We start from the raw sequence: 25,359 nt of genomic DNA, 5'->3' as shown, positions 1-25,359 counted from the left end.
TTTATAGCAGCAATGACGAGAGTTCTGATGATGTTGAGTCAACTGCTGAAAGTGAAAGTGGAAGTGAAAGTGAAAGTGAAATTAATGCTGACAATAACAATGAAACAGTAATGATGGACATTCAAAACTCACCAATACCATCAACTTCGAACCAAGCGGCTTCAATCTCAAGTGAACTTCCAGGGAGTGTTTGTGAATTTGAACTAGAGTTTTCTGAACAACCAGACTTTGCAGAAACACAGGATGAGCCACCTTTAGTTCATCAGAATGAAAATCCTCAGGATCTTGAGATGTCGTCAGCTGAGTCAACTCATTCTGAGTATACTCCTCCAACTAACAGGCAAGCGAATCAAAGAGCTCAAGAAGTGAAAAAAACAATCAGCTCTCATAGTGCGTGTGTCTTCAAATGTGTACAGACAAGAAATCTTACAGTAGTTCCCTCAAAATATCGCCAGTTTTGCCTTGCAATATCAAACTTATATGTGCCAGCAGGAGCTCGTTGTTGTAAGAAACATCTCGAAGAACATATTGATAGTTGGAGATCAGTTCGTGCAGCAGAAAATTCATCTCTGACCTTAGCACAGTATAAAGAAGGCATTCAACTAATGAGAGCTCCTTTTAAAAACAGGTTTTTCACTGCATCTTTTCCTGAACCTCGTGATGATACAAAAGATTTTTATAAAACATGGACAGGCTTAGAGCCACAGCAGTTCCTCGATCTGATGAATACGATTGGATGCGCACATGATGAAAAAAATCGAGTCTCTTTAGCATTAACACTCATCAAACTAAGAAAAAATCTTACTTTTGATGACTTAGCTTCTCTCGCCGGTATCAGTTCCACAACAGTTCAGAACGTTTTTCATCGCTTCATCAACCGTATGGATCAAGTACTAGTTCCATTGTATCTCGGGTTCCGTCACATCAATCGGAATCAAGCTAATGAACACTGTACAACAATAGCAAGAGATCTTTTCAATGTTCCAAGTGATAAAGTGATAGTGATAGCGGATGCAACTTACTTTTACCACCAGAAAAGTAACAACTTTGGATACCAAAGAAGATCTTTTTCAGGATTTAAACATACAAACCTTGTTAAACCGTTCATCACTTGTCTACCAGACGGCTATATCATTGATATTGATAGTGAAAACTGTGCTGTGGACAATGATGCAAAAATTCTCACAAAAATCCTCACTACTAATAATGATGCAAAAGCATTCTTTCAACGTGGTGATGTGTTCATTTTAGATCGAGGTTTCCGCGATTGCATCCCATTTATCGAACGCAACGGGTATATTCCACACATGCCAAAGAGTACTCGTGGAGGAGAGACACAATTATGTACTTTAGATGCAAATTATTCGAGAAAAGTGTCCAAAACTCGCTGGGTAATCGAAGCGATAAATGGGATGATTAAGGGTGAAGTCATTATTTATCATTCATTATTCATTATAATCAACAATGTATTTATATACTTACAAACTAACTTATCTGTTATATTTTCTTTTGATATCTAGGTCAATTTAAAATGTGCCGTGAGATCTGGTCAAATAAGATTGTTGATAAAGCACCAACTATCGTACGTGTATGTGGCGCTCTACTCAATGCTTACTTTCCAAGACTTATTTCTGATCAAGATTGTCAAGAAGAAATTGTCACCAAGATGCTATCCCTTGAAGAAAGGCCAAACAAATTAGCCGCTATGATTCAAGATATGTCAGCCAATCGTTTACGATCCGTGTTCCCATCCGTCAATACACAAACAGAAGTGCATGCATGGTTCCCTGAATTGTCCTTGGATGATCTGTACTTTTATGCGCAAGGGTCCTATCAGCTCAAATACTGCGCAAGTTATGCAAATGATGCAAGAAGACTTCATGAATCAGGGATTTTATATCAGTGCCATGATCAAGCAGAAGAGATTAATTTTGCCACCTACGAGATAGAAGTAGATGAACCATTGTTAATGAGAGCTCGAATAACATCAAGACACTCTGAAAGGAAAAAATATACTGTATATATTCTCTTGGATTATAGATTATCAGGAGTTGAGAGAATTATCGAACATTACTGTACCTGTATAAGTGGAATGCGAACCGTAGGCTGTTGTTGTCACATAATGACTGTCATATGGTATGCAACCATTGGTTGTACTACTCCCCTCAGAGAAATAGCATCTCATTTAACCGAGTTTGCCAAAAAAATTCAGCTTAACGAATTCAACAATGAAAGTGACGATGATAATTAAAAAGCTCTTAATCAGTAAAAAAAACTGAATCGATTTCTTATCTTATCTCGTGGGTTGGGGACCTCCTTCTTAGCAACCAATTAGCATCAATATTCAATCAATTAGTTGAGTAACTTCGCGGGTTTTTTAACCAAATATCTCGACAAATTCTTAATCAGCAAAAAAAACTGAATCGATTTCTTATCTTATCTCGTGGGTTGGGGACTTCCTTCTTAGCAACCAATTAGCATCAATATTCAATCAATTAGTTGAGTAACTTCGCGGGTTTTTTAACCAAATATCTCGACAAATTCTTAATCAGCAAAAAAAACTGAATCGATTTCTTATCTTATCTCGTGGGTTGGGGACCTCCTTCTTAGCAACCAATTAGCATCAATATTCAATCAATTAGTTGAGTAACTTCGCGGGTTTTTTAACCAAATATCTCGACAAATTCTTAATCAGCAAAAAAAACTGAATCGATTTCTTATCTTATCTCGTGGGTTGGGGACTTCCTTCTTAGCAACCAATTAGCATCAATATTCAATCAATTAGTTGAGTAACTTCGCGGGTTTTTTAACCAAATATCTCGACAAATTCTTAATCAGCAAAAAAAACTGAATCGATTTCTTATCTTATCTCGTGGGTTGGGGACCTCCTTCTTAGCAACCAATTAGCATCAATATTCAATCAATTAGTTGAGTAACTTGGGTTTTTAACCAAATATCTCGACAAATTCTTAATCAGCAAAAAACTGAATCGATTTCTTATCTTATCTCGTGGGTTGGGGACCTCCTTCTTAGCAACCAATTAGCATCAATATTCAATCAATTAGTTGAGTAACTTCGCGGACTTATCAGCCCAGGTTTTCAATGTATGCATGATCAGAATAAAAATCTGAATCCATTCTATACCGCATTTGGCTACTCTAAAGCCTCAAATACTTTTAATTATACTTGCAGCATTTCTATGAAAAAATCACAATATCTCAAAAAGAAAAAATGATAGCGAAAAACTGATGTCATTTTTGAATCCAGCATAAAAAGTTGTGTTTGGAAAATGCATTGCGTCAAAATTTTGCGATGGGCAATTTTCCTATTCTTTTTGATGTCCTCCTTTATCGAATTGTATATCAACGTCAACAATTATATTTGCCACAAAATCTTCAATTGATCAACTCCAACGGAATTTAATTGCTCCAAGATTGTCCAGCCTCTTTTACCAGTTTTCAAAAGATACTCGTTATTTGGATCCTTCAGATGATTGTAAGCACCGAGCGTAAGAGATTGACTTAATCGAGCCATAACACAAATCTACAGAATTAATTGATTAGATAAAATTTAGAATTGATTTTCTATCGAATAAAATTAGGCATAAACTGTCAATTTAACTGACCGGTAGAATGTCCCATTCTTGTTGAGTTATTTTCTCTACACTTAGATAACCGTAGATGACATATTTTGGAACCATAATTGGATCAATTACTCGAGAATCAAGGGTCATATAGCAACAAGCGATTGCAAGGTCAAAAATGGTCGGATCTGAATGAGAGTCACCGAAATCAAGGAGACCAGAAAATGTCCATTTACCATCTTCCTTTTTGACCAGAACATTTTGCTCGTTAACATCACCATGAATTATTGATTTTCGAAGAGTGGAAACTTTATTAATAACAATCTCCTTAAATTTTTCAATAATATTATGAACCAATAATCGATGTCCATCATTTTCAATTGCAAAAAGATATTCGTCCAGTTTATCGACACTTAAAAGTGACCACAACATCTCGCGTTTATCTAAAATCGGGTTAGTGTAGTTCTTATAATTGAGAAAAATAAATTTATTAGCAAGTTAACAATCAAATCGCTCTATTACCTTACCTTCATAATTAACGACAAACGACCAACCACTGAGCCAATTTCGTACAAAATATCAGCATCATAATCAATTTTTTCTAAAACAATTCCATCGATATATTTCATCAATCGAACGGCACAAATTTGCTTAGATTCTAATTCAATTCTTTCAACATAATTGCCATTTACATTAATCATCGGTACTGGAGATTCAATTCCTTCCTTATGATTAACATAAAGAGACACATCGGTAACGGCCTCTGGAAAGGCAAACAATTAGTTGATTGTCAGCAATACAAAGAAACGAGCAGGTTAGCATCAGAATATCAATGAAAAACAAAGATCTACAATTAAGACTCACCAATTAATCCTTGATCAGCTGAGTCAATGGGATTTGTTACTTTGAGAACAAATTGATTACCATGATTAACTAATTCTTTCTCAATTGTTATGATGAAATTACGATCATCATAACCATTTGCTTCGGTCACTTTGGTCACTTTTACATTGAAATACTTTTCAACCAGACTTGAAGCCATTTCGATGGTCACTTCGGGTCGCTTACAATTAGAGTTCATTTTGATATTTCAATAGAAAAATAGAAATCAATGAAAATAATTTCACTTTTTGTACAATTCACTTTTTTATTGTTAAATTGTTTACAACAATCAAGAGAGTAAAAAGATTCAAGCACAATCTTCACATGTGTATAAATGATTAATGTGATTAGCAAACTATAATTTAGAGAGAGAGAGAGAGCAATGACATGTCACATTATTGTCATCAACTTAATTGCGATTTACGATTAGTAGATTTGTTTAAGTTAGTTGATTAAATTATCTGAGATGAGTTGAGTTTCTTCAGTGACATTACCATTACCATTATCATTAGATATTTGATCCTTTTGATTGTAGTGTCTTCCCAAAGTGCGATTAGATGGAAGAGCAAAATATGAGCGAAACAATTTAAAAGCTTCGTTACTTTGAACTTGTATGTGATTAGTTAATTGTTTGGCTGCAAGGGTATGACGTCGATTCTGTGGATGTTTATCATAATTGTGAATAGCGTTCTCGAAACATATAAACGCCTCCTGAGAGACTCGAGGTTTCAACTTGTAAAGGTTTCTAATTATGAAAGCCGTCGGTGGATTGTTTTTCAGCTTGGTGTATTCTCGCTTCAGGATAGCGTGTTGTTTTTTCAGCTCAGTCAATTCTCGTGATTGATCACGAACTATGTGACATTGGGTCGATACATTGGTCGTTGAATGTTCATCAATGATGAATGGAAGTGCATTAGGAAATAATCTCCTTCCCATACCATGGTGGTAATGAGTTTCAGGGGGAAAATGAAGTGAACAGATATGTTTAGATACAGAATCGGCTTCGGTGAAATTGGCCGGAAGCCTTGGCCTTAATCGCTCAATCCAGACCTTTGTTTGAATTGGATTTCGAGGGAAACCAAAATAAGATACATCTCTCATCTCACATGATTCACAATTAAGAATGACACATGCATTTCTCACTAAATAAATGAAGAAACAAATATAAATTAACTTAAATTATCCAATAACAAGAATCCCAAGCAATTAACTCAACCAATTAAATCTATTCAAAGACTAATGGTAACACTTACATGGCATTTTAATCCAATGGAGTCTAAATGAATTAAAAAAAAGACAAGAGGGTTAATTGTAATTCTGATAAAATTCTGACAAATAATCAAATCCAATACTAACCAATATATTAGCACAATTGATTTATCGATGACACTTTTAAATTGGACAATCAGATGAGAGATAATCAAAACGAAAACAAAATCAAAGATGAAATTAATTGTTTACCTTTGAGATTTGAAAAAAATGAAAAACTGATTAGTGAAAATTAACAAAACAAAACAAGGGATTGAACTGGAAACAAAAGGAAATTAATGAATGACAATCAGTGAGAGCGACAATTTATCAATCTAATAAATTTAATTGTAGAATAAAAATTAACAAATATAATTAAATTAACGAGAAAAAAAATAAAAACAATCAATGAGAAATCAAGAGAAAAATGTAAACAAACATTTTCTGCTGTGAAAATAAACTATTTTCACAGAAAATTTTTCTTCTAAATTGTTCATGATTAATTTTAATTCTGTAGAAAAGGAAAACATAAGAATCCACTTTTCAATTGGCTTTAAATTTAATTGATCAAACTAGATGATCTTTAACAATCAATGATTCGGTAATTAGATTGTCTGACTATGTTACAAATGCTCATAAATTGTTACCAATTTTTGAATTACTCTTGATTACAGTCGTGTACAAAATATACTGACAAGTATTTTGTATATAAATGAACAAGGTTAATCTTTATAGTTTTACAATTAAGATGGTTAAACAATTTAAAGGTTAACAATCAAAAGTCATGAGAGGAGATCATTAGTTATAATCATGGCAAGGGAAAAAAAATGATTGTTACATTTGTAGCAATATGATGATAATAATTAAGGGTAAATGAAGCAGGAAAGATAATTAAAATGAAATCAATCATTACAATCAGTTAACTTCCATGTAATCGATAAATATTCATGTGTTTATCTAATCACGGTTCTTGTTTTTCATACTCGAAATGAGCACCAATAGACCAGCTCCAACCGCTGTAGCGACACCAGCCCATTTAACACCTTCCCATAGATTTCCACTATTAGCAAATCGAGTGTTGGACGATTGTCCAAATCGAGTATTGGATGATTGTCCAAATTGAGATTGTCGTTGAGCATTTGAAGCCCTGGGCCGACTTGAGAATCGGGAAGTTAAACAATCAGGGCAACCATCGTCATATTGATCAAGTTGAATGTATTTGTCACCACATTTGGGACATTTGATTTCCAGAGCACCAAGCAAATTGGTGAATGGAAGGGGAGGTTTTCGAATAGTTTCTTTTCGAATCTTAGAACATGAAATTGGACAAGTATCTTTAACTTTGAACCAATCGAAAAGACATTCGGCACAATAGATGTGACCACAATCATCGGCGACCGGATTGTTGAAAACACCAAAGCAAATGGCACAAACAAATTCCTCATTTGGTTTCTCCTTGAACATTGTGATATCATGACCCATGTTTGGTTAATCTAATTGCAGAGAAAAACAAAAGGAAATTAGATAATCTCAACAACTATTAATGTACTTAGAAATTTTTATAAGAGTCGAGATCAAATGAAATTTTCATGGATAAAATCAAAGACACTTGAATAGTTGAAATTTCCAGATGATAAACTCAGAGCTCAATTAATTGACTTGGACAAGAATAAACAACAAACCAATAATCTATCAATAGGCCTTCGCTTTACAGGTATGCTGATGATAATAGAAAATAACTTGGCGATAAAGAAGCTTGTTTACTTTTGATAAGAACAACGACTGACTTAGCCGACAAAGTCAATGAAACTTCAGCTCAGTTGATCAACTGTCGACTTGAGAATAATAAATTGATGAGCCTAAATCCTGATCGAATCTTCGAAAAGAAATTATTATTGTTTACGTAACGTAAATTTCGGCCTCTTCATCTACTAAACATTCTCATACCTGAGCTTCATACATACGAAACTCTTGGCTCAGAAAGTACAACAACAACGAAGCAAAAGTCGATTTTTCATAAGAGCAAATGAAAGTTTTCGACAGCGAGTTATCAAATTTCGAGAACCGTGCGAATCCATACCTATTTGGATACGATTCTATTTTCGAAATCAATTCAGATCGAAATTTCGAACCGATACTCATCCCGTTTTTCTATTCAATCAGCCTCAGGCGATATCTCGTATCAAGTGTTAATGGGAATTGTACATCGCATCTAAGTAGCGAAGTTATCATTGCGACGGACAATGTATCTGCCGAAATCTCCGAGGCCTCGATTAGAATCTCATCTCTCAATTAGAACCCAATTCAACGCAACGAACTCCCATTCAAACAGTGATAACTTTTCATGTAATTAGTTAATTAGCACACAAAATTAATTTGATTTAATTAAATTTAATTTGACAGAAAGCAAAAAATATCATATGAAACGATTGAAAATTAGATGAGACCTAAAAAGGAAAATTGAATTTCCTTTGACAATTAACTTTCTACAATCAACAATAAAATCAAAACTTGATCATTTCGTATTAATTAGATTTAATTAACTGCCAGTGATAACAATTAATCAAATTAATTGTTATGAAAAGACAGGGGAAAAAAAGTTTACACAAAGTTTGCCACTTTCAATGATATGAATCAAAATCAATTGATAATCAAACAATTAATTAAGTATAAAAAAATCTGAATTTAGTTTAAATTTTAAATAAATTGTTATATTTGTTAATTATGTAAATTAAATTGTTGTAGATCAAGTAAAAAATCATAAAATAATAATGATAATAATTTAAACAAATAAGATCACCAATAAAGAAAACAATTAACAAACAATTAGTTAATTTAGATAAACAGTTAATTAAAAAAATCTAAATTTGATTTATCTTCATACTCTTTGATTTTAATCATCTTTTAATTGTAAATTGATTGTTTGATTAGTTTTTCTTTTGTTGATGTTATCATGTAAATGCTTATTGAATCATGATTGAGTTAATTGTTCACAAAAGAGAAGGGGGAAATTAGTTAATCAACAATTTAGTTAATGGCAGTTTAGTCAATTTTGTTTCTATGTTGATTTGTTTTTAACAATAAAGTTAAGGCTCAATTAATTAATTGTTTGTCACATCTCATTAAATTGTTATTATCTTATTAATATTATTATTGTTTTTAATTGAGTTGAGTGATTGAGGGAAGAGTGTTAATTAATTGTTGTAATTGTGATGATTGTGAGTATAATTATGATGTAACAATAGTGATGCTGATTAACATAAGAAGCAACAATTTAATTGAATGAAACAAAAAAACTGGACCAAAAACCGATTGATGTTAAAACTTAATTGTGATTAAGTTAATCACTTTCTTTTTTCATCAGCTATTAATTATAATGGGAAGACCATTGGTCAGCAATTGACTTTTCATTTGATGACAAATGATTAAGATGATAATTATAATGAAGATTATGATGATGATGATAATATAATTAAAGGTGATTTACTTTCATTGCAAATTGCTGTTTCCATAGGAAGCAAATTAATTGCTTAATTTAGGCCAGTTAATCAAAAACAAATGATAACAATTAAATTTGATTTAATTGAGGACATGAAACAGAAAAGTCCAAAATTATCAATCCAAATTGATTGTTTCTCAATTAGTATTGTATTCATCAGGTTTGTAGTTTAATTGTCTCATCACTTTGATATGTTTAATTGTATATCAAACACACAATTAATTGTTGAGGAAAAAAAAAGTTAATCAAAGTTTCCTCTGCTCTTTTTTTTGGTCATTAGTTGTTGTCCAGTTAATCAAATTACCTCCTAAATTGTAAATCAATCAATCAATCAGTCATAACAATTACAATTAATTCTGTCTAATAGATATTATTATTATTATAATCACTTCGATGATTTAAAAATGATAATAATTAATAAGAGACTTGGTCAGTTGGTTGATTTAGAAAAAAGTGATCAACAATTAAGTGTTTTCCATTCATCTATTTCGGCCATTGGAAAGCACTTAATTTAAGTTCGATCATCTGAATTTTTTTTTCCTCCATGAAAATTGTGAATGTGATGATTTGTTGTTGTTTGAATTAATTGTGTGTACCTTAATTCTTGATGATGAAACATTTATATAAGTTATGAAAAGATGAAGATGAAGATGATGATGATGATGATGGTCACACACAGGAATCAAACAGAAAGACAAAGATTCAATATTATTCAAAGTGGTACTTGGTCGGGCGGTGGGCTGGTGATCTTGGCGATATCAAAAGAAACAAACATATTCCAACTAATTAGCAGAAATCAACAAACAACAATTTAACATGATGCTGAGTGTATGTGTGTGTGAGTGTGAGTGTATCGGTGTGTGTGTTGTTTGCAAAGCACAATATTAGTCAGTAATTAATCAACAATCAACTACTGATGAAACCGTGGATACATGGATTTGTTGAGTATCTATGATTTTGTTTGTTGGGAAGGAAGAATCAAAAATATCAATTGAATCCATGTGAATCTGGTGACAATTAAATCATCAAATCTTAATCAATCGATTGATTTATCCTTTTAATTTCCCTCTCACTCTCCATCCTTAATCCTCCAAAGGATTAGTTACCACAATTAGTTAACTCTCTAAATTCAATTTATGGTTAAAAAAAACTAGAAAAAAAACTAGCGGGACCACCAGGTTGAGACTGAAAGAGGATTAAAAGATTAAACAATTAGTATGATTGTCATCAGAGTTTTGTGATTGTAAACAATTAACAAAAACTTACCTGTTGACCTCCTTTAGATGGATCATGACCATGACCTTCACCCCCTGGAGGTCCAGGTCCAGGTCCAGGTCCACGACGCTGTTGTTGCTGTTGGGGTGTTGGTTGGTGATGATGACCAGCACTTTGAGTTGTTTTCAGGGCACTAACATGATAAATTCAATGCGAAAATGTTAAAATTAGTTAATCATCAGGTGTTGATTGTTAACAATTAACTTACTTTTGCAAGTCTTGAACTTGCTTATTGAGGGCAAACTTTTCCTCTTCCGATGCTTTCATTATTTGTAACAATCTTTCAAGTTCCGTTTGGGTTTGATTGGCTTCATCTTTGGTCTTTTTTAATTCACCTATTAATTTAACTTTCTCTGATTCAATTGATTCCATTTTCTTTTTTAATTCGGTTAACATTTTCTCACTAGCAGCTTGATTAGAGGCCGATTGTTGTGATTGTTGTTGACCCTGTTGTTGTTGTTGTTTCATTGCAAGTTCGAGTTGCTTTTCCATTGAATCAAGTTCACTTTTCCTTTTGGTTAATTTTGATTCCAATTCTTGTAAACTTCGAGCTCGTTCATCGAGTGACTTTTTCATCGCCACTAATTCACCACTTTGTTGGGCTAATTGTTGTTGTTGTTGCTGCTGTTGGGCAGTTGCTTGTTGCATACCCTTTTGTTGATTCAGTTTAGCCTGTTGAAGATCCCTCTGAATGAGTCAAATTAAGATAATTGTAATTTAGTTTTACGTTATTAATCAACTTGATTTGAAAGGAGAAAACATCTCTTACCTCTTTAGCTTCTAATTCATTGATTAACTTTTCGAGTTGATCTTGAAGTCGATCTCTTTCTTGTTTGAATGTCTTCATCTCTTCTTGGGCTCGATCTAATTGTTTCCTTAATTGTGTTGCCTCTTGCATCCATTTTTGGGTTTCATTTCGTTGTCTTTCTAGTTCACCTTTTAATTTATTAACTTCCTCCACGATCTTTGGATCGGGTTTGTTATTATTATTATTCACGGCAGCCTGAGCCTGAGCCTGTGCTGCCGCTGCTTGAGCTTGAGCAGCTTGAGCGGCTGCTTGGGCTGAAGCGACTGTTGATTTAGCTGAATTAAGTTGTTGATTAGTTTGCTGAAGTTGACCAATCAATTTGGCATTTTCACTCTTCAACAATCTTGATTGTTCAGACAATTTGTTAATTTCTTGTTTAGAACCGTCGATTTGTTTCTGGAAGGTTGTAATAGCTTCCAAAGATTTTTCGAGTTTACTTCTTAATTCCTTGTTCTCAGTTTCGTATTTTCTACATGAAAGCTCCATTTTTTTCATCTCCGCTTGTAAACCGGCGATTTGACTATTATAACGATCGACCTCTGCCTTGGGCAGGCCAGTTGGTGTTCCCTTCTCTTTCTCAAGAGCATCATAAGCATCGGCTAATTCTTGTAATTCAATATGAAGAGAATCTCTTTCCTTCATAACTGCGGCGAGTGAAGCTTCTGATTTTTCAAGTTGATCTTTTAACTTTTTAAATTCACCCGACATTCTGGCCTCTTGGCCTTCCGATATTTTCTGTATATAACCTTCAGCATCGTCCAAATCTTGACGAAGTCTTTCAACCTCCATCTTAAGGCGATTGTTTTCAGCTAAAGTTCTCTGTAGATCATCTTCCGATTTGGATAATAATTGTTTCAATCGAGCCACTTCAGCTGATCCAACGTCGATTTGCTGTTGTGTCACTTGTTGTTGGGGCTGTTGTCCCGATTTTAATTGTTGCTGTTGTTGAATTTGATTTGATGCTAATGTTGATTTCGCTGTCGCTAAAGCGTTTTGCAGAGATTTTACTTGTTCCATTAAACTGTCTCGTTCTCTTTGGACTTTCGTTAATTCAGCTTGATTTCGTTCCATTTTATCGCGAATCTTTTCAAATTCAATGATCGCTCTTTCGATCTCCTGTTTTTGCTTCGTTTCGGCAGCTTTATACTTCTCGAGTCGAGCTCGAGCATTGTCCAATTCTTTTTGCAACATATCGAGTTCAACCTTGTGTTTCTCTCGAAGTTCATTCAATTGTTGTATTGCTTCATTCTTGGCTGCTGCTGCCGCTGCCGCTGCCGCCGCTGCTGCAGCCGCGGTTGATCCTGCTGCCGACGAAGCGGTAGCATTTGATGCTATGTTTCGTTCCCTTAATTGTTTCAAATCTAATTTAAGATTATCAATCTCCTTTAGGCAACTGTCTCTCTCTTTTTGAACCGATTCAACTTCAGCTGATGCTCTTTGAAGGTCAATCATCATTTTCTCTTTTTCCCCGTTAGATCGATCCAGGTCAACTTTACATTTCTCGTATTTATCTCGAATCCTTTCCAAATCGATACTAATACGATCAAATTCATATTGGAATTTTTCATGGGCCGCTTGATATTTACTCGTTTGACTTTGATACCTTTCAAGGTCAGCTGCAAGTCTCTCTTTCTCTGCTAGAATGTTGTCCTTTTCAACTTGAGCTTTCCTAAGGTCACCCTGAACTCGTTCAATCTTTTCATATGCTTTTTCCCTTTCAACTTGAAGTCGAACCAACTCTTCTTGGTGCTTCTCGTGGGTCGTTTGAGTTTTACCTGCTTGAGCCTGAATTCTGTTCATCTCCAGGGCCATGCGATCAGCTTCAGTTACCGCTTTGTCTCGTTCAAGTGACAATTTACGAACTTGTTCCGAAGCTTTATCATATCTTTCTCTCAACACCTCTAAATCAGCTGTTAATTTTTCCACTTCCATTTTCAATTTTTCTTCCATCTCTTTACTTCTCATCAATTGGCTATTGGTTCTTGCATAAATCTCTTGAAGACCTTCGAACTCATTTTGAGCTTTTTTATGATCTTCTTTAACTGTAGATGCAGTGGCTCGAGCTTTATCTAGTTCGATTGTAAGTCGATTAACATCTGATTGTGACTTATCTAATCGAGCTTGTAGCTTAATCACTTCTCCTTGGGCTTTATCAATTTTCTCCATCATCATTTCATGTTCAACTTTACCAATCTCTTTATCTTCTTGAGCTTTTTGCAATTGTGTTGATAGTTTTTCCATTTTTTCTCGAAGTAAAGTCACTTCAGTTTCGGCTGTTTGTTGCTCCCGTTGGTACCTTTCGACTTGATGTTGAGCTTTTTCCAGCCTTTCACGGGTTAGCTCGACTTCGCGTTGGGTTGAATCCTTTTCTTTCTGGTATCGAGTTACTTGATTTTGGAGAGAGTCAAACTTTTCCTTTAGAACTTCCCAATCTTGAATGGCTTGTTCCTTTTCCTTTAAGTATCGATTCATTTGATTGGTGGTTCGATCATATTTTTCTTTTAATTTTTCCAATTCTACTAATGAAGTTTCTCGTTCCATCTGAAGTTTCTGGAGCTTATTATCAACATCACCATATTGGACTCTTAACGATTCTACTTCACTTTGATATCGGTCACGATCAGCTGCTAATCGACGATGTTCAGCATTCAGTTTGTCATATTTTTCTTGAAGTCGATCGTATTCAGCTTGGCTTTTATCCAACGAGGCTTGAGCCTTTTCGTATTGTAATTGTGTCTTACCCAAAGTGGCCTGAATTCTTTCCATATCAGTTCTTATCTTTTCTACCTCGGTATGAGCGTTATCCCTCTCAATTTGACATCGAGCGATTAAAGACTGAATCTTGTCGTATTCTTCTTGAAGTGATTCCCTTTCCGATTGAGCGTTTTCGAGTTTAGCTTTCAATCGATAAATTTCCCCTTGAGATTTTTCGAGTTTCTCTTGTAATTGCTCCATATCGGCACGAGAACGATCTTGTTCTGTCTGATTCATTCTTAACTCAGCCTGAGCTCGTCTCAGGTCACTTTTAGTCTTTTCCAACTGTTCGGTTAACTTTTCAATCTCCATTTCACTTGCTTTATTCATTCGAAGCGCTGAAGATGAAGCTTCACGATCTCTGTCTCGATCTCTTTCCCTATCCCAATCTCTATCACGATCACGGTCTCGATCTCTATCTCTTTCTCTGTCTCGATCACGGTCTCGGTCTCGATCTCTATCACGATCTCGATAAGGACTGAAATACAAAATAAGGACAAAAATTAATCAATCGACATTAAAGTACTTAAATTCTAGAATTACCTTGAATAAATGTTTGATGTGATTCGATCTGAATCTCGGCCAAGTTTTTCAATCTCATTTCGAAGTCGTTCATTCTCAAGGATAAGTCGAGCGTTTTCAGTTCTTGCCCGTTCCCAGTCACTTGTTTGGCGATATTGTTCAGATTGAATTTTATCAAGTTCAGCTCGAGCTTTACCCAATTCGGATTGAGAGGTTTCCAGTTTAATTTCAATTCTATCCTTTTCGGCAGCCGCTTTATCAAGAATGACCTGTAACTTGTCCATTTCGCTTTTAATTGCAAGAGATTTCATCTTGTATTCAGCGATTTCTCTCTCATGTAATTCCCTTTCTTCATTTCTTTCTGCTTCGGCTCGATCTCGTTGCTCTTTTAATAACATTATCTGTTTATCTTTGTCATTTATCGCTTCTTCGAGGCTGGTCAAGGTTCCTTCAGAATTGGAATGATGTGCTTGCATTGACGATAGACGAGATCGGGAAAGGTCAAGTTGATTATCTTTCTCTTTGAGTAAGTCTTCAAGATTTTCAATCTATTTGACAAGAAAAGAAAAAAGGTAAAATAATCAATCAACTAATTGTTAGAAAAATAACATGATAATAATAGAAAATGAAAGATCTAAAAGAAGATCTTCTCTTTGGAAGAAAAGAAAAAGTAATTACCTTTCGAAGTAGAACATTAATCTTACGATCTTTTATATCTACATGATCTCGAAGTTCTTGTAATTCTTGATTAAGTTTATTACGATCTTGACTTGTTACCATAGCATGTTGAGTCTTTTTCTCAATTAACTTATTCTTCTCGTCCAATCTTGCTCGAAGCTCCTCATTCTACAATTAAAAAAGTAACAATTAAGACAATTAGCAACAAAATACATTGACAATTAATCATCTGATCAATAGTAACAACATGGAAATATAATTAAGATATAAAACAATTTCCAAAATGATTATTAATATTGAACGAAGACGAGGAAAGAAAATCATTAATCGATTAAATCAATTAACCAGAAAATCAATAAATTTTGATCGATTGTCGAAAATAGTAAATGGATAAAGATGATGATTAACTTACATCGGATTGTAGTAAATTGTAATGCTCTTCCTTGGCAATTAGCGATTCTTTTAGCACCGAAATGTGTCGCTGGTAATCTTGGTGCTGTTCTTCAAGCGTTTTCATCTTAGCGCCCATGGCCAATATCTCTTGGTCTCGTTTATTTAATTCTAAGCGCATTTCCTCAATCTGGAAGGTCAAAAGTCAAACAATTAATCAAAAAGCTCAACGAATCAAATTTAATTGTCCCTTTTCCTTTTCCTTTTTCTCTCTTTTTATTATTTCATCATTATCATGAAAATAGTGAATAAAAAGTTAATCATAATGATAATCAACTAATTTGATTAACTCGTAATTTCCTATGAACATTTTTTTTTGTTCTTGCTTTGTTTTGTTACCTCTGATGATGAGTTTATGATTATATTTATACAATAGGAATCTGGGTCATAACCTGTAATGTGATTTCATGGTAATCACCATGAAGAATCACATTTATTATAAACAAGTCATTATGGTAATTAACTTTCAATGTTGAATTTGATTGTTGTTGTATAATTCAAAGTGAAAATAACAACTAGTAGCTCAATCAAACCAACAATTTGAATGATAAACAGTAATCATAATGATGATTGTGATAATAATAATAACTGGGAGGGAGAAACGTGAGTAGTGTATTTATAGTATCATGAAATTGTGAATATTTTATATATTCCCACACTGAATAAAGTATCTCTCCTTATTTCCACCTTAATTTCCCACTCGGAATTATTTAATTTACTCTCTCTTAATTTACTAATGAACATGTTCATGAATATATGAGATTCATTGGCGAAAGAACAACAAAAATATCGGAAAAAGTTGAAAGTTCTGAAGAAAATAAAATCAACGATTTCCAAGACAATCAGCTAATTGCTGAACTTTCACATTGATTGACATGCAAAAAATTTGCTCGAATCTTGAACAATTATCGTTTGAATTTCTCTATTAAACTAATCGTTGATTATGATTGTGTCTCCTTCTTTTTACTATTAATCATATTAGACAACTTTATGTTATTCTTTTCGTTTCGAACGAGGAATTAACATTAATCTTCGAAAAAAAAAACTTTTCTTTTGTTTTCTTCTTCTACACTAATACTACAAGGGGATAATCTCACTTGTCTTTAATAAAGAACATGTAACGATACTTAGTGAGAAGATGATGATGAAGATGAAAATGATGCGGATAAGAAAAAAATAGAGAAGAAAAAGAAATAAGAATGAATAATGGAATATTATTCTTTCTTCTCCGGTTACCTTGAGAATTTCTTTCTCCTTTGATTCTAGCATTGTTTCCAAATGTCTCATTCGAGTTTCCAATTCAATGTTTCGAGTTTTCAAACGTTCCATTTCAATCCTTTCCTCTTCATACATTTTTCCAGTTAATCCCTTATTCGACATGGCTTCCATTAGCTTTTTAATACTCTCATCACGAGCAGCAAGGGTTTGCTTTTGAGTCTCAATTCGTAGTTCAAGTTCCTGGACAATCAAACGATAATTAGACCAAAAGATTAGTGGATAATCACATTGATATTTGGGCGAAAATAAAATTCCAAAAGACACAAGGAAATGAAACATTTACGCCATGAAAAGTAAAATTCATCGAGTCGAACTTAATAATTAGTATCAGTCGAAGAATAAAATTTCATGGGAATAGCTTCGATAGGAATTTGAATTGTACATTTAACTAATACCTTAATTGTCTCTCGAAGTAAGTAAATCTCTTTGGACATATGCTCTTTCTCGTTGTAAAGAGCTTCCATGTGCTGTTGAATCTCTTGATCCGGATTTCGAAGGTGAGATAATCTTAATTCCTCTTCCAATTGTCGTATTAATGCTGTCTGTTTCTGTGTTAAATTGTCGTTTAATTTGTTGGTTATTTGATAGAGAGGATGGTGATGATGTTGAAGATGAAAAGAAGAAGAAGAAGAAGAAGTAAAATATCGATAAATTATTTCCAGTTAGTAAATTGAACATAATCTATACGAAAAAATGAAATTTATTTTATATGCAAAGAGGATTAACCCAATCATCAGTAGCATTTACAGCTGATGATTGGGTGGGTAACCGGATAATGGGTATGGGTTCATCTCTGGTTGATACCTTGTAAAACTCACAAGGAATCAGTTCAATCAGGGTGAACAGGGAGTGAGTGAGTGAGAGAGAGAGAGAGAAAGACCTGAACTACACCAAGAAAAAAACTAGGTCATAGTGAAAAGTTGATACAATGATAATAATACTCCATGTATTGTATTATACAGGGAATCACGCAAAATCATGAGCCCATTGGATCGATAAAATTTATCATGTATAAATTTGGTCAGAATCAAATACTAATGTTTTGCTATGGGTTTTTTTTTCTGTCAATTGTACCTATTATAAGTAGCTACCTGTCGGGTATTATTAGATATCGATTAGAAATTGGTAAAGGGAATACTAATTCAGATTGAATTTAAAGGCAAACGTATAACAAATATTATCAATTCTGAACACTTTGAATATATTATGATAAGGGGAACATGAAAGGAAACAATTTCTGATGATGGTTAATCTCAATTACCTGATTCTCTGATCGAAGGATTTTTAATTGATCATTGAGCAAAGCGTATTTGGCAGCCTCTTCTTTCCGAAGTGATCTCTCCTTCTTTAACTCGGGTGACCAGAAAGTTTTAATCGAATGCATGGAAGAGCCCAATTTCTGTGTAGTTGCATCCAATTCTCGTTTAACATGTGAGTATTGACTTTGAAGTTCATTTAGACGAGCTTGTAACTCCATAATATATGAATCACGAGAATAGGCTGGATTAATTGATCCCGAAGTTGGATCGGCAAAATTGACACCCATCGCTGCTCTTGATGATGGCCTTTCACGGTAGATAGGATCATCTAATAGTGCATCAGGTTTATCTCGATAGCCAACAGGATCATCTCTTAGGTAAACTGAACGGTCAAGTGATCGATCCCTTGTCCGTGAATGTCGAGTCATATCACACCGGTCAAGTGATCTCTCTCTTGGAGACATGTAAGGGTCACCTGGAACTCCCCCACCACCTCCACGTTCCATTAAAGGATCACGTTCAAGAGAATATGATGATCGTAATGGCATTCGACTTGACCTTCTACCTGATGAGGTTCCATGCATCATGGATGATCGAGGATCCATCAGATGATTCCTTTAGACACTTCGATCCAAAAGATGGTCAAATTATACACTGAATCCACACTTGGAAATTATATTTTATTTTATATCTACAAAATGATTCCTGTTGATTTTTGATCGACTTTTTGATTAGAGAATAATTTTCACTTTTCAAAATTTCGATTCCTTTTGTTAAACTTTCACATTAGGTTTGACTTTTTATTCTCGAACCTTTTAAATACATCAAACAAATTAGAACAACACGAATAACAAGCACTTTTTTCTCGAATAACAATTAACAAATAATATTTTTCTTCTTCTTCTTTCATTCAATTTACTTCAATTCGAAATCTAAATACATGTATATCAGCGAAGCTCTGATTCCACTCCAGCCTCAAACATCCTCATCGAATGTTAAGAAAAGAGAAAATAAGAACTTTAGTTTCAAAATAGAAAACAAGATGACACTAAATGTCTATGGAGAAAAAGTCGAAAAAAAAGAAAACCAGAAAAACTTTTAACCGATTTTTTCTTTGATTGTTGATTAGAATTGCAGTTCCATGGAGTAAATTGATCTGAAATGAATTATTAATCAAATTTGCAATGAGATTTAATCGATGCCTCAATTTGTATGTACACACGTTTTATAATCTGAAACAATCAGATTAATCGTCTTCTTGATCACTATCACAATTGGTAAAATTTTCAACCTCTTTGATCTGATCCTTGTCATCTTCTTGTTCATCCTCATCATCTTCATCATCCTCATCAGTTTGTCTCTTCTTTTTGGTCGATTTTTTGAAAATATCAGCGGGTTTGAATATTCCCTTGGTTGGAACATGACAAATGAAACACTTTGTACTTTTCCTGTATTCGGCTAAGAAACATTTCTCACAGAAATAATGTTCACATTTGGTGACAATTGGATTAGTAAAACCTTCTCGGCAGATTAAACATTTAAATGGAATCTCTTTCTCCTCTGTAATCTCGTAATTAACATCATCTTCACCATAAGTTCCTTTGCGAGCTTCAGCTTCTAATTGCCAACCAGCTTTATAATCACTTCTATCATGTAGGAAAATACAAGAATCACCGAAACCACAAAATCCCGTCTCCTTGAAATCTTTACAAATATCAGGCTGATAATCCCATCGAACTGTTGACCTTATATTGGAAGGAGCTTTCATCGGTCCTTTGGCGATAAATTTGTTCCCACTAACACCTTCCTTATCGCTGTCAATTTGTCTCTCCGATGTTGCGCCCATGTCTTTAGGTCCTTCACGAATAATATCCTTACTGGTAGAATATGATACAGAAATTGATGATTCATCTTCTTCTCCATCAGAATCAGAACTCGATTCAACCTTTGAATTGTTTTCTCTTCCGACATTCCGACCAATACAAACCTTTTTACTCGGTCTAAAGATTACAGTTTCTTCCTCCTCTTCATCGGATGATTTTTCCTCTTCTCTCTTTCGAAAATTAATTTTAACTGGTCTCTTGAACATCTTTACACAATTTAACTCTAATTAAAAGATACAAATAGTAATAGAAATAAGTAAAATACAAAACAATGTTGAGATGAGAAAGATTGATGAGTAGCAACAACCCAAGAAAAATGTAAACAAGAAGTAAGAATAAGCTATTTTCAGAGCAAAAAGGTTGTTTATCCAAAGAGTAAAAACCGACTCTCTCTACTCTTTTCATTTGTCGTTAATTGTAAACAATCAAAACATTTGACAAAATTTGCAAGTTCGAGTTGTATTTCCATCAGTCAATAATTAATCAACAATCAACTACTGATGAAACCGTGGATACATGGATTTGTTGAGTATCTATGATTTTGTTTGTTGGGAAGGAAGAATCAAAAATATCAACTGAATCCATGTGAATCTGGTGACAATTAAATCATCAAATCTTAGTCAATCGATTCATCCTTTTAATTTCCCTCTCACTCATTTAACTTTCTCTGATTCATTTGATGTAATTGATTCCATTTTCTTTTTTAATTCGGTTAACATTTTCTCACTAGCAGCTTGATTAGAGGCCGATTGTTGTGATTGTTGTTGACCCTGTTGTCGTTGTTGTTTCATTGCAAGTTCGAGTTGCTTTTCCATTGAATCAAATTCACTTTTCCTTTTGGTTAATTTTGATTCCAATTCTTGTAAACTTCGAGCTCGTTCATCGAGTGACTTTTTCATCGCCACTAATTCACCACTTTGTTGGGCTAATTGTTGTTGTTGTTGCTGCTGTTGGGCAGTTGCTTGTTGCATACCCTTTTGTTGATTCAGTTTAGCCTGTTGAAGATCCCTCTGAATGAGTCAAATTAAGATAATTGTAATTTAGTTATTAATCAATTTGATTTGAAAGGAGAAAATGTCTCTTACCTCTTTAGCTTCTAATTCATTGATTAACTTTTCGAGTTGATCTTGAAGTCGATCTCTTTCTTGTTTGAATGTCTTCATCTCTTCTTGGGCTCGATCTAATTGTTTCCTTAATTTCATCTAAAGTTTTCAGTAGATCATCTTCCGATTTTGATAATTGTTTCAATCGAGCCACTGATCCAACGTGGATTTGCTGTTGTGTCACTTGTTCCGATTTTAATTTTTGCTGTTGTTGAATTTGATTTGATGCTAATGTTGATTTCGCTGTCGCTAAAGCGTTTTGCAGAGATTTTACTTGGTCTGCAGATCACAATTTCTTCCTCCTCTTCATTTGGTGATTTTTCCTCTTCTCTCTTTCTAAAGTTAATTTTAACTGGTCTCTTGAACATATTTACACAATTTAACTCTAATTAAAAGATACAAATAGTAAGTAAAATACAAAACAATGTTACGATGAGTAGAAACAACTCAAGAAAAAATGTAAACAAGAAGTGAGAATAAGCTATTTTCAGAGCAAAAAAGTTGTCATTTATCTTTAATTGTAAACAATCAAAACATTTGACATTTTTAAAAGCTCAATTACAAAGTAAATTCTCTTTGTTATTAAACTGTACAGATAAAATCGTCACAAAGTCACAGTCGATTAATTGGACAGGAAAAAAGTCGAGTGAAGATCATCAGAGTTGATTGTTAATTGATCATTTACGATTAGTTTTATTTTTAGTTGCAGAAGTCGCAGCCAAAGCTACGGCAGCAACGGCACCAGCAGCAAGAGCCCAAGAGCCCCAAGAATTTTTATCTTTTTGTTTCTGTTTCTGTTCTTGTTGAAATGAGTGGTGAGGTTGATTGAATCGTCGATCAAAACTGTCACTGGCTGAAGTACGATTTGAGATACGACGGGTGACACAATCGATACAACCCTCAGACCGCTGATTTAAGGGGACAAAATTTTTCTTACACTCGACACACTTAATTTTAAGACAATTTATCCGTTGGGAAAGACTTTCACTTGGTATTGATGAGTGAATTGATTGATTGGAGATTGGACATCGACCAGTTTTTTGTAACCATGGACCCAAACAATCAGCACAGAAAAAATGTCCACATTGATCTTTAACCGGGTTATCTAAAACACCCATGCAAACGGACAGATAATATCTCGATCTGGTTCTTCCTTGAACAAGTGAATACGAAAGCCCATCTTGACACGAATTTATCTTTACTGTAAAAGAAAACCAAATGAAATATTAATTAGTTGATTAGAGAAAATAATTATACAAATTGAGATTTTCGAGGCTTAATCAGAGGCGTTGGTAAACTAACAAGGTGACAAATGGAATGGCAGTTGAATAGATTGAGTGAAAATTAGTAACAGAAAGTTAATGATTAGAAATCATTAAAAATTCTGATTACAACAAAGTGTCTTGTGGATTAACCGTTTGCAGGTTAATCATTTACAAATCAATTCTGTTTAGGAATTTGTTTCAAATTTTCAACAGTGTATTTGAATGAATTAAAAAAGGTCTCAATTAGAGATTTCTGATCAATAAATTCAATCGTAAATGTCATTCAAGTTTTAGGTTTTTAAATCTATGAGGAAGTATAGAGTTGACAAAAAATGGAAAAAGTGAAAATTAAAATAGTAAGAAAAAGATACTTGATAATTTCGAGAATATTGAAGAAATTAAATCGATAATTACCTGAAGATATCTGGAAAGAGAAACAGAATTGATTGTGGGCTAAAATTAAACAGAGAGAAATAGAAAAAGGTTGTAAAAATTAAGGAAAACAATTAAGAATAGGAAATGACAAATCCAAGGAAAACAACAACAAATGTAAACAGAAATTTTGATTTTCTGCTGTGGGAATAGACTATTTCCACAGACATTTGTTTAATTGTTGCTTGGAAAAATGAAACAATTAGTTTATTGTTATCTTAATTTCCAGCGAAACAATTAATAATCTGAATATAAAAATAGATAAATTTCCAAAGGTAAATATTACCAATGAGTTTGGAATGAAAGATTTTAATAGATTGGTATTAGTCGGTCAATCTCTTTGGCCCAAGCGGCAATACCACCGATTATATTTAAACTGAATTAGATAACAATTAACTAAATTATCTTTGACGAAATGACATGCGTTTGTGAGCCATTTCCACGGCGACACATGAATAATACTTTATCCACTTTCTTTGAATCAATTAAATCCTTAAGATTATTCAATCCATTTGACTTATCGATAACATCTAACGGTAAATTGATTGCATTGGTTAATTTAACAATTGATTATTGTAATGATGATCGTACACCAATTAAAAGAGGCGTATTGGTGGCAACAATTGTCTCCTTATATTCTTGACAGGTAATCCTTTCCTCTGAAGTGTAAATTTTTTAAATTTTAGAATCATCGCACATTGGTGTATCACAGAATTGTTCATAATCAATTAATTATCCATCAATTATTGGAGAATCACCAAAAACATGACAATTGGAACATTTTTCTTGCAATTTAACATTTCTCATTGACTCAGTTAATTCATCATAAAGAAGCATTTCACCAGCTTAAGATGTTCCAAGATCAGTGATTATCTTAATCACTACCAGTGATTGAAGTGGACCAATTATACCCAGAATTACACCCAATACTCCTCCATCTGAACGATTAGTAACTGTACTCGAAAATGATGGTTTTGGAAAGAGAAAATGGTATTTAGGACATTTACACGGAACTTAGAACTCGTGGTTATGATTATTCAGGATCATTCCAAGGTGTAGAAGAAGTTTCTTCTGCGGAAGTTGGGGATGGTCAAAGACACTGGACATTGAATTAGCTTTGTTGATGCTTGTTTGCAGGTTCCATTATTGGCTTCAAAATCTCGCTAGCAATGTTACTATGAGAAAGATTGATGAGTAGCAACAGCTCGAGAAAAAATGTAATCAAGTAAGAATAAGCTATTTTCAGAGCAAAAAAGTTGTCATTTATCTTTAATTGTAAGCAATCAAAACATTTGACATTTTTAAAAGCTCAATTACAAAGTAAATTCTCTTTGTTATTAAACTGTACAAATAAAATCGTCATAAAGTCAACCCGTCAATTGGTATTGAGTTTTCGGGTATCAATTCGTCTGGTGAACGAGTTATGGGTATTTGTAGTTCTAGTGGATTAGCAACTTCATCAATAATCCAATCAAATTCATCTCGCATCTTTGTTCCTGAAAATTGGACATTAGCCGAAGCTGCAACAGTTCCTGTTGTCTATTTAACAGCTTATTATGGTTTGATTTCTCGAGGAAATTTACAATCTGGTGAAAGTGTTTTAATTCATGCAGGTTCAGGAGGAGTTGGTCAAGCAGCTATTTCGATCTGTCTATCAAGAGGTTGTCAAGTATTCACTACGGTTGGAACACAAGAGAAAAGGGATTTCATTAAGAAACGTTTCCCCTCGAAATTCGAAAATATGTAACTTTTGACCCTTAACCCCTATAATATTGTTCTGCAAGTCGATACAGAATTCAAAAAGCTATCGAATGGTGGTTTTGATATCTTTGTAGTGCTTCAGCCTCTTCAATGTTTGCATCAAAAAAAGTTAATCGTAATAATAGTGTGATTGTGAATTTGGTCAATGAGAAGAATTACAATTGTTTTGTATAAATGAAACATTTCGAAAAGAGAAAAACGTGATTTCAAAACTTTCAATTCTTTTTCAAGAAAGAGAATTATTTCTCTCGCAACTTATACCATGTATCATTTTTTATAGGAATGAAAAAAGATGAAACGAGAGTATAAAAAAGTTCTTCTCCTATTGAAACAGTTTTTATTTCTTTCGAAAACAAAACATAAAAAAATAGAAAAGATTTTCATCATCATCATTATCTTCCCAGTAATCCCACCTTGAAAAACTTCCACCTCCTAGTTTTCATTTTTTCCATCATAATTCAGTCTCGCTCATGTTTTCACCATTATAACATTTTCCTATTAGATAGAAATTCTCAGCCCCAGCATTTGTTGCTGATGAAGACGAAGAGAGAAAGAGTGAGAAGGGGGAGAGAGGAAGATTCTTATATGATTGTTGTTTTCATCTGAATTCTCACCCTCCAAGAACTTGATGTTATTATTATTATCATTTTAAAGGTTAACCGATATTAAACTTTCTTGT

General features: G+C 33.7%; 7 protein-coding genes across 8 annotated transcripts; 1 reads left to right on the top strand and 6 right to left on the bottom strand.

The window, feature by feature from the left end:
* Window positions 1-3,176: 3,176 nt before the first annotated feature.
* On the bottom strand, window positions 3,177-4,702 carry LOC128390268 (hydroxylysine kinase-like). Its single transcript, XM_053349960.1, has 4 exons — window positions 4,448-4,702; window positions 4,111-4,346; window positions 3,626-4,048; window positions 3,177-3,543 (listed from the first exon to the last, which is right to left on the bottom strand). The coding sequence occupies exons 1-4, from the start codon at window positions 4,662-4,664 to the stop codon at window positions 3,376-3,378; spliced, it is 1,044 nt and encodes a 347-aa protein (XP_053205935.1). The 5' UTR covers window positions 4,665-4,702; the 3' UTR covers window positions 3,177-3,375.
* LOC128390269 (uncharacterized) lies at window positions 4,702-6,115 on the bottom strand. The gene is made up of 3 exons (XM_053349961.1): window positions 5,822-6,115; window positions 5,719-5,741; window positions 4,702-5,607 (listed from the first exon to the last, which is right to left on the bottom strand). The coding sequence occupies exons 2-3, from the start codon at window positions 5,723-5,725 to the stop codon at window positions 4,910-4,912; spliced, it is 705 nt and encodes a 234-aa protein (XP_053205936.1). The 5' UTR covers window positions 5,726-5,741; window positions 5,822-6,115; the 3' UTR covers window positions 4,702-4,909.
* A 298-nt stretch (window positions 6,116-6,413) lies between these two features.
* Window positions 6,414-7,541, bottom strand: LOC128390270 (E3 ubiquitin-protein ligase NRDP1-like). Its single transcript, XM_053349962.1, has 2 exons — window positions 7,396-7,541; window positions 6,414-7,206 (listed from the first exon to the last, which is right to left on the bottom strand). The coding sequence occupies exon 2, from the start codon at window positions 7,193-7,195 to the stop codon at window positions 6,671-6,673; it is 525 nt and encodes a 174-aa protein (XP_053205937.1). The 5' UTR covers window positions 7,196-7,206; window positions 7,396-7,541; the 3' UTR covers window positions 6,414-6,670.
* A 1,426-nt stretch (window positions 7,542-8,967) lies between these two features.
* On the bottom strand, window positions 8,968-18,847 carry LOC128390265 (interaptin-like). 2 transcript variants are annotated; one of them, XM_053349956.1, is made up of 10 exons: window positions 18,239-18,847; window positions 17,373-17,525; window positions 16,936-17,157; window positions 15,662-15,829; window positions 15,250-15,417; window positions 14,593-15,119; window positions 11,257-14,527; window positions 10,696-11,174; window positions 10,479-10,620; window positions 8,968-10,397 (listed from the first exon to the last, which is right to left on the bottom strand). In XM_053349956.1, exons 1-10 carry the CDS (start codon window positions 18,839-18,841, stop codon window positions 10,353-10,355), a joined length of 5,778 nt encoding a protein of 1,925 aa, XP_053205931.1. In that variant the 5' UTR covers window positions 18,842-18,847; the 3' UTR covers window positions 8,968-10,352. The 2 variants fall into 2 exon arrangements, with proteins under 2 accessions (XP_053205931.1, XP_053205932.1); XM_053349957.1 differs by having other exon boundaries at window positions 17,373-17,519.
* A 407-nt stretch (window positions 18,848-19,254) lies between these two features.
* Window positions 19,255-20,325, bottom strand: LOC128390266 (E3 ubiquitin-protein ligase RNF113A-like). Its single transcript, XM_053349958.1, has 2 exons — window positions 19,459-20,325; window positions 19,255-19,392 (listed from the first exon to the last, which is right to left on the bottom strand). Exon 1 carries the CDS (start codon window positions 20,323-20,325, stop codon window positions 19,483-19,485), a length of 843 nt encoding a protein of 280 aa, XP_053205933.1. The 3' UTR covers window positions 19,255-19,392; window positions 19,459-19,482.
* Window positions 20,326-20,558: 233 nt separating this feature from the next.
* Window positions 20,559-23,061, bottom strand: LOC128390267 (putative uncharacterized protein DDB_G0271606). Its single transcript, XM_053349959.1, has 3 exons — window positions 22,902-23,061; window positions 21,205-22,423; window positions 20,559-21,129 (listed from the first exon to the last, which is right to left on the bottom strand). The coding sequence occupies exons 2-3, from the start codon at window positions 21,319-21,321 to the stop codon at window positions 20,773-20,775; spliced, it is 474 nt and encodes a 157-aa protein (XP_053205934.1). The 5' UTR covers window positions 21,322-22,423; window positions 22,902-23,061; the 3' UTR covers window positions 20,559-20,772.
* Window positions 23,062-23,334: 273 nt separating this feature from the next.
* On the top strand, window positions 23,335-24,666 carry LOC128390183 (fatty acid synthase-like). Its single transcript, XM_053349862.1, has 2 exons — window positions 23,335-23,455; window positions 24,287-24,666. Exons 1-2 carry the CDS (start codon window positions 23,335-23,337, stop codon window positions 24,664-24,666), a joined length of 501 nt encoding a protein of 166 aa, XP_053205837.1.
* The last annotated feature ends 693 nt before the right edge of the window (window positions 24,667-25,359 follow it).

This window comes from Panonychus citri, unplaced genomic scaffold, assembly GCF_014898815.1.
Source record: "Panonychus citri isolate SS breed McGregor unplaced genomic scaffold, ASM1489881v1 Contig00116, whole genome shotgun sequence".
Lineage (NCBI taxonomy): Eukaryota > Metazoa > Arthropoda > Arachnida > Trombidiformes > Tetranychidae > Panonychus > Panonychus citri.
The sequence above is the reverse complement of the archived record's forward strand: the minus strand, read 5'-3'. Positions and strand labels throughout refer to the sequence as shown.